This window comes from Polyodon spathula, chromosome 2 (assembly GCF_017654505.1).
Source record: "Polyodon spathula isolate WHYD16114869_AA chromosome 2, ASM1765450v1, whole genome shotgun sequence".
NCBI lineage: Eukaryota > Metazoa > Chordata > Actinopteri > Acipenseriformes > Polyodontidae > Polyodon > Polyodon spathula.
This window is the reverse complement of record NC_054535.1, coordinates 88,262,722-88,276,429: the sequence shown is the minus strand read 5'-3', so window position 1 is coordinate 88,276,429 and position 13,708 is coordinate 88,262,722. Positions and strand designations below refer to the sequence as shown.

The following is a 13,708-nucleotide window of genomic DNA, read 5'->3' as shown; positions in this document are numbered from 1 at the left end:
TTGGTCAAATTAACAATTTAGGGTATGGTTAGAACAAAAACCAGGAGGGACACCTGCCCTCCATGAACTGAGTTTGCACCACTGGTTTAGTACGTTATGCTATAATGCACAGGTGTGCAATCCTGGTCCTGGAAGGCCAGTGTCCTTTCTGGTTTTTGTTCCAACTGTGCCCTAAATTACTTAATTTGAACAATAACTGGTAATAATTGGTCCAATTAAGTAATTTAGGACACAGTTGGAAGAAAAACCAGGATGGACACCAGCTCTCCGGGACCAGGATTGTACACCCCTGCTATAATGTATTCTGTGCACTCAGAAAGCAGATTTTGTTGTTCATTTACATGCCACACAGCTAGGCCTAAAGCCTGCTCACCACAATGTACATCAGTAAGCCACACAGATTTGCTGTTTGAATCTGAAGGAAATTTTAAACAAAATAAATAATAATAATAAAAAAAACTTAATGAATTTGAGTAATTAAACAACAATTCAGTAAAATAAGAATTTAAAAAAAAAGTAATTTGTCTTAAAATATGTAAGGCTATTTATTTATACTACTGACACTATATTTAACACTTTGGTACCAGTGCCTGACCAATAAGTAATTTAAAGCTTATAGTGAAAACTGTTTATACAAATTGTAACAAAGAAAAATTGTCCAGACTTACTATGCCCAGAAAGACATTTTTTCTAAACTGTGTGTTACACAACATGAATGTGTTAGCAAACAGTGCTAAAGAATGCTCAACCCCCCCACCCCCCATAGTGTTCCTCACAGTATTTCATCTCTGCTCAGTCCTTCATTCCACACTCTCTTCTGTTTATACATTTTAACCACAGAAATATGCAACTGCTGCACCTTTGGTTTACTTGTGTAGCGCCCATGTTCAAGAACACAACCTTACACACTCCACTGGGAACACACACAGCTACATTAGGCTCAACCTAAAAAAAACATTGGTGGGGATGCTGGAAGGGAAAGAGATGGTGGAAAGCAGAGAAATCAATCCCAATTTCCTAATCTGTTAACTGGCCTCTGTTATTTTAACACCCTTGTGATCAAGAGTTTTTACACATACAAACAGGTGTCACAGTTCCTATTGATGCCCCCCACCCCCTCGACAGAAATGTAAGGATAACCCGCAAACCAGTTAACTTGAACAGGTTTCCTAAACCTGATGTGTAATATTGTGTTACACAAATGATGCCCAACTGCGAACTACATCTAACAGTAACCAAGTTAACTAAATTACACAATACATTTCAAGTAATGTTTATCATTAGTATAATTAGTGTTATTTAAAACGACGCCTTATTACCAAAGAAAAACAAAATAGCTTAAAAGGAAATCACTAAATGCTTAATTAAAGATATTCTAAAACAAAAACAGCCACCGCACAAAAATACCTCAATCTAAAACATGCATCATAGCATTTTAAAAACTATACGCTACAGTAATTAAAATTATCTTGCAAAATAAGCTCTTCTAAACGACTGTGGTCTTCCTTTAATTATCTATTCAGCATTTATATACCCTTTGTTTTTAACGACTAGAATGTAGATCAGAGCCAGAAAAATCTTAATTGATCTGCCCCTCCTTACTGAAGTCTACATTTTCCTCAAATTCTTTCATAAAAATGTAATCTTTAATGTCATTAAAACAGTCCCGATACGCTAAAATTCATTCATCGATTTTACAAACATGAGTGTCAATCTTTTCTTTTCTTTTTTTTTTCTTCCAACCCAGAGACGAATGTTTTTTTGAGAGTTGAAAGCTATCCAAAACAGGACCACACACAGACTCTCAGAGCTGCACTGGTCGCATTCTACAGCTGGGGGCACACACACGCACACAAAATGGCGGCTTTGACAGCACTTCTGTCTAGATTTTTTTATTTCTTCCAGATTTATTATTTATTAAAAGGTAAGTAAACTCCCACCTCACCATCAAAACGCCTTATAAAAAATGTCATGCAAGGTTTAAATTAAACGCACAAACACTGCAACATAATTAATCACAGTAAATTATTTTCGAGTTTAACCTGGTTCTTAGCCAAACATATATTCAATAAACAATCCATCCAGTTCGCTGGGGTGCTGGTATTTTTTGTTTGTATGTTTGTTTTGTTTTGTTTTTTTCCCCCCAATCATTCTGGGATTATTCTCACAAACTTTACACAAAGTATTTCGAAATAGTTCAAAATTTAAAAGGTGTCCTTACCTTCCACCCACAGTTTCTCCACGTTGGTTTCAAGATTAGCTGCCCTTAATCCAACAGCGAACGCCCCAAATATTAAGAGGCCCACAACTAAAAACTTCACACAGTTCTTTTGAATGTAACAGCCCAGTTTAAATAAGAGTCTTTGAAACTTTGCTCTCAGCCACAAGGGTGCTTTTCTTCCAGTAGCTTTCCCCTGCAATGAAACAAGAAATGGCCAATGTTACTTGTTCGGGAGGTAAATGTGCCAGTTTATCATGACATAGGCTGATATTTTGAATACACGGATACTTAACTAAAAAAATCAGATAGCTAAACAGTCCATGCAAACAATACCGCATATTAACTACATATTAGCCACCACAATAAAAAAAATAATTAAAAAACAAACATCGTTAGTGAGATACAGTATTGTTAATATAAACCGTGTTGTTATAACTTAATATATACTGTGTGAGATGTTTGGTGTCCACATGATCTTGTCAGTAATGCAGATATGCCCACTATGGCCTTGAGGATTTTTTTTTTTCTTGACGATAACATTTTTCAGCCGAATCAATGGTTTATATCATAGTATGATGTAGACCGACTGTATCCACATGAACTGATTTTTACACTGTGCGTGTTTATGGATTTTTTTTCTTTAATGTTCGGGAATATCGATCAGATTTATTTTTTTTTTTATTTTTTTTTTTTTACATGCAAAACGGTGCGGGTCACTATGCTTCTAATTCCTCAAGAAGGCATGACACGTGTTATAACAGAACAATAACAAAAATAGAGTTGTATCAATGACGACTGTTACAGTATCAGCGTCCTGCGATATTAACAAGCGGTAGTAAAGTTAGATCCACGTGGTTTTGCAGCGCTGTAATAAACCAGAAGCTAGATCATTTCCACAGAGTTCGGAGACGCTGCGTGAACTGAATTAGGAAGTGGAGCAGCCATCGTTGAGTTACGACAATATTTGTGAACGGAAGAGGGCAGCCACATGGGTTTTTTTTTTTTTTTTTTTTTTTTTGGTTTTACAGAGCTGGAAAGACTCCTTGTACAGATATGATCTCTTTAGAACTGGAATGTGTTTCATACATCTTTACATACAACAAAATTCTAACAATAAAAAGAAGCGCCGCTTTCACTTCAAGACTGAAGACAAAACACATTGTGACCCGTCTCTGAATAACCGAGGGGCAATACTCTTTACGAAGCATCAGTGGTCAGACTTGTTTTTCTTTTTACTTTTCATGCACCAAGTGCAAGAGCAGAATTTACCATCAAGCTTTTTTTTTTTTTTTAAAGTACTGCTTACAGTAAAAATAAACTGAAGAACGATCAAGCATGAATACAACTAAACTACTTTGAATGTTTGGTAGAAATCCATCACAATACATAGTAGCATTTCAGAAGGGTGCAAGTTTCCATAGCAAAATGCATGCTTTTTCCCCGTTATCTACTTGCAGGATGAGTTCCCGGAAAGTGGAAAACAACTCGCAAAAAGATAAGCAATGCATTATATTTATGTATTCTAAAGAAATGCACCTTTGATATCTGTTCCAATGCAAACGCTGCATCGCAGTAGCTTGGCCGTTGTAGATACTCCAGATCAGTTGCTGTGGCTGTTGTGCGATTCCCTCTGGTCCTCCTTGTTATCCTCGGCAGATCAGGGTCCCTGCTTTCCTGCTCTGAAACATTAACAGCCGAGGCCATGTTTTATGGACTGGGCTGTTTTTGCGATCCACGGTCTTAAATTCCCACGAACGCGCTTTTTGATAATCCAGGACAACAAAGTTTCACTACCACTGCTCGCAGGCTGGCAAGCTTGTTCATACTCCTGGTAAGGACGGCGAGTCAAAGTTTGCGCCTTCCATTCCAACATTTCGCGATCCGGAGGTCTCCACTGTTTCCCACATTCACTGTTTTCTGTCCTCTCAAGATTATTTATTTATTTATTTTTAAAAGACGAGGCAGTGAAGAAGCTTTCCTATCCCAAAACAGCAACTCCGATCGCTCGCTTGTTGTTGCATTCTGTGTGCAGCATTCGTTCTCAGGCCCCGGGACTGTGCAGGCTCCCAGATTCTATAGATGAGAAAAAAAGTACTCTCTCCATTTGGAGAAAGGGGAGGAGGGGTAAGCTAGAAATAATCAAAATCCCGCCTCCAGTGCTGTCAGATGGCACAAGTTTCTTGGATCTGATTGGTTCCAGAAGGGCAAAAATTACTCCGCAAACACGACTATTATTAGCTGCTTAGCAACAGCTCACCAAAGTAGAGGGACCACCCAGGTAGACAGCCCTTGTGTGCTTCTCCAACATCAGGGGAGCCTTAAAGAGACCCTGCCTTCGCTTCTTTTGCATGCAACACACGGCCAAAGTGTTTTTATGATATGGTCCACGGGTTTTTCTTCAGACCGAGATCAGTCCTTGTGATTGTTAAAAGATATGTTATGTGAGGATTCTAAACTGCGGAAGGTTTTTTTAAAGCTGTTTTAAAGAAAACCTTTTAGTGATATCTTGGCCTCGTGTTTCAGCAACTACTGGGAGGTCCCCGGTGAATTCCCAGGCTTAACACAAATAATGACAGACTGGTGGATAATGCAGTAGAATGTGCCAGGTTTTTTTTTTTTTTTTTTTAAATTTTACAAAACAAACCGTTTGACTTGTTTGACACAGAATTAACATTTCCGCAGACAATAACCGCTAGTTTTATCAGACAGTTTTCTGCAATTTTGTATTAAGAGGTTTCACAACATAACAGAATTTTGTCAGAGAAAAACATCTGTTGAACTTGCCGGGAACAAGTCGATATCCCCGTATACATGTAATGAAGTTGATAGCGGTGTATTTATGTATTCGTTTCTTGAGGCAGGATAGTGACCCTGAATGTGTAAATGCTAATTATGCAAACCAACTCATTGAATAATATATATTTTTGTATCCACAATTGTTGAGTGCAATGTGTATGAATTAGTACGCAACATAATCTCACTTTTGATATACTGATAATTGCATTTTTGTAAATTAAATGTAGTATTTTTCTGTGAAAACAACAAACTTCTTAAATATGTATTGCAGAATTTGCTCAGTTTGAATGTCATTTTTAACAATATTTGACACTTTAGCAGAATGGTTTATATAACAAAAAATGTAGGATGTAATCTTAATTTTACAACTATTTTAAAATTTCCTATTAAATTTATTTTAATTGATGTCCCGTCATTTTAAAACGCTACGATGCTTTGTTTTTGTGGTTGTATTTTTTTTTGGGGGGGGGGGGGGGGGGGGGGGGGGGGGTTTGAAGGGGTTTGCAGGTTCACGTGACTGCGCACCAAAAGACGCTCCGATACTTCAACACAGCTTTGCAGTTTTCCTTGTAAAGTGGTAGCAGTACATTTCTGAGCAGGGTCTACCCGTTGCGTTATCCAATACCATTCATTGCTGTCAACGCAGCGGCCAATGGTGAGCTTCAAAAAGACCTGCCCACTTACTATGTTATGATTCATGTATCATAACACAACTTTCCAACGCAAGGAAACGGCGAAGTTAAAGGCTTATTCACAGACCATAAATGATATACTGTTGCAAATAAGAAAGATAGAAAAGCGTACCGGTATTGCATTAAATATGTTAATGTAGTACTTTTTTTTTTGTCCAAACTAATGGCTTAAGCTGAACTGTTGCAGTTATCTAAATTAAACGAGTCTGCGATACATTATATTTCGTATATGTCTTAGAAATACAATTCTGTGAAGCCTGTATGTATTCTTGGGTAGTCAAGTTTTATATTATATTGACATCTTATTACCTAATTGTTCAATGCAAATAATGTATAGCCTAAATGAAGCATTTATTCGCCAGAAACGTAGAATAAAGCCTACTGTAGACAGTGACCATTTCCCCTTTTGCGTTTTATTATTTATTTATTTATTTTTTATTTATTTATTTATTTTGGGTAGACCGGTTTATTACTGTCAAGGGAAGACCAAGACTTCAAAAAGAATACAGTAAAAAAAAAAAAATTAAGACATCTCTACACAGCGACACCTACAATGTGAAGTGGTAGTGGAGTCTAAGCCAAATACAAATATGTGTAGACGCTGCCATGGATTTCATAAACTGTCGAAACATCTAGATTTTTTTTTTTTTTACCTTTTAAAATGTGTCTGTTTTACTGCGAGATCATCTCGATTAATACTCAAGGAATCTTTATTTCTACATTAAATACAAACAAATATCAGTAGCAGTACACAGTAAATAGTAAGCCAGTGTAAAACTATATATATATATATATATATATATATATAATTATATATATATATATATATATAATATTGCTGAATATATGTCATATAATATGACATAGTATCACGACTGCTTATATTGTCAACTGTCACAAACCATCAGTTTATCAATTTTGCTTTCTAGACGTGTGTGTGAATGGAAATTGGTATTGGTATATTTGCATAGAAGTGAGATGGTAATGCATGACTTTAGTTTTAGCTAACTTTAATGTCAAAGGAGTATATGACGTACACTTTTAAATAGACTGAGATAATGGAACATTTTACAGCTGGGTTTGTAGCGAACGATGATCAATACAAAGCAGTATGCTTATTTAACACTGTGTTGGCGTAGTATAGTTTTCCAGTGAAATTTTTTAAAAAATAATAATAATAAAAGTATAGTAAAATAGTACAATGTATATTTGAAAATGCGATGTGTAAGCGCAAAAAAAATAAAAAAATAAATCAATGCAATCTGCCGTTGACGTCTAAACATTTTTTGATTCAAGATCTTTTTTTTTTTTTTTTTTTAACAGATCGAACAAAAAAAGTGTACTGCATGCGCCCTATCCTATTGGCCCATTAGAATTAGATACAAATATAAAATGCATGGCAGTGCGAATGACAGCCATGCTAATCTTCTTATGTGATTATACTGATAGCCTATACGTACACGTTATATCTTAACCTGAAAGGTTTTACATGGTTGTGTAAGGAACGGCTAAGCCATGCGAATAGACACTGATACAGGCGACTTTCTCTTTAGCTGCAGAGCACTGTCCTGTCATATCCTGGTTCCAGAAATGAGGTGAATATTCAGTTGAACAAGAATAATAGGCACCGTGTGGTTTTGCAGAACATGACCGAGTAACGTGATGTCCAGGACACAGCGCTGCGGCAACTAACCATTAATTAGACAAATATGCCTCAAGAAATAATAGGAAATAAAACTACCCACTGGGTAGACATGAACAAAAATAAAACACCAATTAATGTTTATTCTCGTTGAGCGAAATAAATAGGGCTACTTACATAAAGTAGTAAAGTTTAAAGTTTAAATTGCTGTGGACATTGCAGGAGTATAATACAATCAAATCAAATAAATACAATGTGTAATTCATCTATCTGTGTAGGTTATGTTATGGGCACATTTGGGTTGTTTGTGTGTCATATGTTCCGTAGGAACCCTGTTAGGAGCATCTCTATTTATACATTTATTTAATTACTTACCGTGCGTCCAATGGTATTCTGTATGATAATAATAATAATAATAATAATAATAATAATAATAATAATAATAATAATAATAATAATAATGGGAGGTGGGTTTTTTTTTTATTCAATGTTTGCAACTTTATATAGGTGCATTTACTCCAAAAGCAATAGTGACAATTAGATATCTGTTTTTTTTTTTCTCCGATTTGAAAGATCGCTTGAGTGGTGCCTCAGGAAGAAGGCTGAATGGAAGCTGAGGGTGACCCTTTGGAGCGTGAAAATTGGATATAGGGCTCCTGGAGACCCCAACAAAGAGTTGATCAATAATAATAATAATAATAATAATAATAATACATTAGACAGGTCTCCAATTGCACACCCCTACAAAATGTCCCCTAACAAGCTCCATCAACATCGAACCACCACCGCGTTCGTAATAATCCTGCTATTAGTTACAGTACTCAGTTACTGAATTAAGTATATCAGTATCACAACTGACGCACTGACATTTGCCAAGATTTCACTCCAGGGGAGGATACTCTCAAAGTTAATCATCTCTGTTACTTACCATTATCCAAGTTTTAGAAACCGTCTGGAACTGTGTTATATTTTGTTTCTCCCCCCCAGCAGTTTTGACTTGCCACTTATTTTAAAGATTACACGTTTCTTCTTTTTTTTATGAAAAAATTGAACTTGGCGAGTAATAATCCTTCTTGGATGCAAGCATTCTGCAGAGTGCTGGAAGGTCTCACAATTGCATGCCTGTTTCTATTGCAGCTCCACCGTCCATGTGGGTGGTCTGAATCTCAATAGGCAGGATCTGTGTCAATGTCACGTGACCGCCCCCCCCCCCCACCACCACCACCACCACCACCACCACCCCCCCCCCCCCCCCCCCCCCCCCCCCCCCCCCCCCCCCCCCCCCCCCCCCCCCCCCCCCCCACCCCCCCCACATCATTTAAAACTGCGTGAAAAAAAAAGCAAGTAAACTGTGTAAACATGTAATTTTCCTAAAAAAAAAGCAAAGTAAACTGTGTAAACACGCTTGGTTCACACAAAACCTACATGTTACACGAGCTGAAGCTAGAAGCAACATTTTGCTGCCTGTTGCCTGATAACGTTAAAATATCGTATAACATAGGTTTCAGTGATGTAAACTAAAAAATAAGTATATATTATTAATAAATAGATATTGTATCAATTGATACAGCATTAATGTGGCGTTTGTGTTTGTTACAAATTTTCATGTAATGTTATGCTGCTAAGTATACTTACACACACACATTTTATATGCCATGGTGTTTCAGAAGTGACCGCAACTAAGAATACATTGTTTCTGTGCTTTAAAGGAGTTCTTTGTTGTATATGTCTATACTGTATATGGGATAGGGTGCTGCATTAACACAAAGTTGATGAAAACATTTCAAGAAGTATTTCTGCATTTCTTTATATACAGTATCAGGTAATGACACGTTTAATTGCATGTTCCTGTGACCACCTGCCTTGTCTATTTAAAGTCGTTCTTTTTTTTTCTTTTATACGTTTTTTATTTTACTTAAACCATAAACCTGGAATAAACGATTACCTAATGCATGACAATGCGCCTTTGTTATTAGCTTGTTAAGTAAACAGCTTTCAGCGATATAAATCTCTTTTAAAAGAAAAGAAAAAAGAAAAGAAACAGGCATAAAGCGGTCTTCTAAATAACTCAGATAATAATTTGCCTTGAAAACATTACAAAAAATGTAACACAATTGACCAGATTTTTCTAAAACAAACTAGGAATTTCAATAAAGGGCATTTTAGCAGCCTACCTAATGTGTGAAATGTAGTGCAAACACAATATTCATAATATACTAGCCTACTAATAATTTGTTTAGAATAATTCTTTGATTTGACAAATATGCAGTTACCTTCAAATTCAAACTATAGATTTTGCATTTGTTGATTTCTTGACAAAATAGTTAAGCAAAATGGAAAATTAATGATGTTAATTTTCAAAACAGAATTCTTTACCAACTACCCTATATTGTTTGGTTTTGTTTTTCTACCAACCAGTATGTTTTATGCTTGAATCTATACATTTTATGGATCATATCATTAACATTCTTTATGTGAAATAGAGCACCATGTATGTTTTTATGCCAATAATTAATTGACATAAAAAGACAGCTTCATAAAGCATTGGTTGTTATATTTGTAATTAAACTGATAATGCTTTATTCTGGTAACAATTTCAATAAATTGTCCCTATGTGTATATTAACTACACTGTAATTGCATGTGTAGTTACTTGGCAATTACATTGTAAGAACACAACCTTGTCTATACAGAGTAATTAAACAAGACAGAAACAACTGCCAGCATTTTTCATGTTGTTATTAAGTATGGTGTTGCACTGTAACTACATAACAGGCAAGTACAGCATTTTGCAAATTATATACTTCATTAGTTTTTTTTTTTTTTTTTAACCTTTAGACCACCAGCTAGAAATAAAAAAGAAATAGACTGAGTAATGTATTAGTATTATAGTAACAGCTTTTGCTGTGAAAACCATAAAAAGTGATTTATCAGATAAAGAATGATTGGTAAAACTTAACAAATGTACCTTCTTTTTAGTAATTGGCAAAGTACATCACACTGGCAGACATTAATCCCAGATCAGACTCATCCAAACAGACCATTTATTGTACAGATTGTTATGGTGTTTCACAGCAGAAATTGTTTCTCAGCAGAAAGTAATGGAACACAGGTACACAAAACTTCTGGGCCTACATTATCAAAAGATCAAATTCCTAGAAAGGACTACCGTGACAATTAATGTTTTAACAAAATAACAAGCAATCCTTAAATACAGCAGATGTCAAGTCACGTAAGAGTTAAAATATATTTAAAATAAACTGCAGAGAAGTTTAAATAAATCTATTTAAAAATCTGATAAAAGTAAAAACAGTTGAATATGAAAACAAAATCCAAGTCTAATTTTAAATATAGACAGAGATAGAACAAGTTGCATAAAAAAATTGGCAAAAAATTGGTGTTTAATAAATAGGGTTGTTCTGCCAATAATTATACTGATAATATCCTGTTATTATTATTATTATTATTATTATTATTATTATTATTATTATTATTATTATTTAGCAGACACTTTTATCCAATAAACAAAATATTAAAAAGTATATACTGTAAGTTGCGGGCAATAATATGCAAAACAAACACATATATACAACAACAGGCATCCTACTTAGAATCCATGCAATTTAATATGTTATTTTTTTTATCTGATCTCACTTAGACACACCCTATATATTTTAAAAACAAGTTAGTGACTGAAAAACAGACACACTTTCATGTGGCAGCTTCATTTTCTTTGGAAGAGGTGTCACATTTTTAGCATGGCTGTTAGCTCACACCTGTCTTATTGGCTTTAAAAAAAAAAAAAACAGTCCTTCACGTCTGTGATGTGTTTCAGGTCTGGTAGAACTCCAGTGCATCATTTACAAGAAATAGAAAGATTGCATATTGAAAGACTTATATATAAGTTGTTTTACACATTACCATATTGGTCTGTTACTAACATTACATCTTTAGTAAAAAGTTATGTCAAGAAGCGCAACTTTAGAGAATACTGAATTCATTTATCATATCTTTCATTCTGTGTTCTCTTCATGCAGAGGGTTTTTTTTTTTGTGGGATTGTAGGGGTCCAAAGACATCACAATGAAATGTGGTTAAATGTAACTTGACAGAAAATGATGTGGCCTCACTCTATAACTTCCTCTATAATGACATGCTGATTTGTTTTATCCTTTACCACTTGTTGCCTGGAAACATGTTTTCACCTCTTACTATACATGTTGGAAACTATTTTACACATTTTTAATAGTTCTATCTTAAGAATATTGTCCTCTTGCTTACCATCTGAGCCAGAGGGAAAAAAACTCACTAAAATGGCAACTAAATTGTTATTGAAATGGTGCAGCTGTATTGATCATTTTTGATAAATGACCATAGTGGAACAGGCTAGAGAAACATATTAAGGTTTTCATTTAGGACAATCATTTAGTTAAGACCGAGGAGGAAAAAAAGACAGTGACAAAGAGACAGAAGTAAAAAGTGAAGTATAGCATATTTAAAGATACAACTTTGTATTTGTAGCAAGTGTACCACCCCTTGAAGGAATGACTCTGTGCAAACCAGAATTGAAAAAGAAAAAACATACAGACACATCTGGAGCAGATGTCCTGTTTATGTACAATGACTCCTAAGCCATCTGAGGTAAATACATATGTATTTGACTCAATATAGTTATAACACTTGTTTAAAATTATTTTTGTTTCTTTCAGAAAGTTACGGGATCGGATTTAGGAAGATATTAATGCAGATGATGTATAAAAAGTTGCAAGCGTACCTCATATTATATCAGGAAAAAACCCGTCAGGAAACTCCCTCGGTTGCTGAGAACCACTCACCGTGAGGGAAGAAAACAGGCTTGTAGTTGACACTCCCACCAAGACCAGCTATTAGAGCCCTGTGGTAGATCACAAAGTAAGGGGTGTTACAGTTTCCTGTTTGTAAACGCCTTTACACACCAGACGCGATGCGAAGAGTGACAAAACAAAGCGACGCGAGAAAATCAATGAAACCTCTGCTTTTCAATAGCGCCCTTAACACCAAAGACGACACGACAAGCGACGTCACTGCGACACAAATTCCAACACGAGCGATGAAAAAACACCCCTTGTGTGTATTTTATTATTTATATGTATTTATTATTATTATTATTATTATTATTATTATTATTATTATTATTATTATTATTATTATTATTATATAAATATATTGTGTTGATGTGTGGATGGTTTGTGTTTTGTTTATTTATTTAAAAGTCATGTGAATGAGATGACCATCTCCCGAGTTAATTCATTAATTAATTGTTGCTATATCTAAAATATACTTGTTTAGAATTGTTAGTGGTTTTTTTTTTTTTTTACTTTGCCCAGAGTGCCCTTTGCTTTGTGCTGTGTGTCCTTTTGTTTAAATTGTTTATTTTGTTAATGATCAAATATGAGCGCAGCAGCGCCGTTTCGCCAGTACAACCATTGTTATTGTTTCATTTCCTGGTCTGACGGCACCACCAACATGCACCACTCAAATAATAAAATACACTCAAGGGCTGGGCACCCCGTTACATACGTTCACTGAAAATGGAGGTGAAGATCATACTTGCAGTATTTCATTTCCCTGACCATTTTGACATGAGTCAAAACAATTCTAAAAAAAAAAAAAAATGATGCCAAAAATGTAATATGGGAGTCGATTTCTAATGATCTGGGCGTGCTTGGTTTGTATAATTTCATACATGATTATATGCATATCGCTTAATATCTTGCCATTACCATCAGGCCTATAATAATAATAAGCCATTTTCTATTGCGTTTGTTTGTTAGTAATCATACTTTAGATTTGACAAATTTCCAGCTGTCGCGTTGTGTCTGTGATCTCTTCTGGTGTGCACAGTGTTTGTCATGTCATGTCGCCCCAGTAAAAATCACGTCGTGTCTGGTGTGTGAAGGCCTTTAGACACAATAACTGAGAGCTTCTTTAAGAAACACCTGCTTGGAGGTGATAAAGATTTACTTTCTACATCAGGGTGGCTCAGGATTACTGCAGCCAATGGCATAGCGATACCTTAACTTGGTTATCTAGAGTTAGATGTTGAGACAATGGGAAAAGTCTTACTTGAGTGTGGATTCTTAATAGTTGGGAACCTGAAAGAACCTCTTTAGCTGTGAAGACAAATGTTCCAGGTCTCATAGCTATGAACATTATTAGTAAATGTTACCAATTGATCCAAGCTGAATTTGCGTTGCAGACCAGTACAGAGCTCATTGCAGGCTGGGGAGAAGTTTTCCAGCAAGCACAAAAGCATGTCAGCAGGGTTAACAGGACTGTGGCCAGGGTAGCAGGTAAGGAGTGTGTGTATACCAGCAGGG

At 35.4% G+C, this 13,708-nt stretch overlaps 1 protein-coding gene across 3 annotated transcripts in view; it reads right to left on the bottom strand.

The window, feature by feature from the left end:
• Positions 1-8,442, bottom strand: part of LOC121303042 (protein patched homolog 1-like) — a 62,470-nt gene extending 54,028 nt beyond the window's left edge. Inside the window, exons 1-2 of one of the 3 annotated variants that reach the window (XM_041233457.1) lie at positions 8,280-8,442; positions 2,222-2,414 (exon numbers count right to left, since the gene is read on the bottom strand). In XM_041233457.1, coding sequence (XP_041089391.1) covers positions 2,222-2,414; positions 8,280-8,282 — 196 coding nt within the window. In that variant the 5' untranslated portion in view covers positions 8,283-8,442. Of the gene's footprint in view, positions 1-2,221; positions 2,415-2,668; positions 4,587-8,279 lie in introns of those variants that run through there. The other 2 variants (XM_041233441.1, XM_041233448.1) reach the window with 2 other exon arrangements.
• Between the last annotated feature and the right edge of the window lie 5,266 nt (positions 8,443-13,708).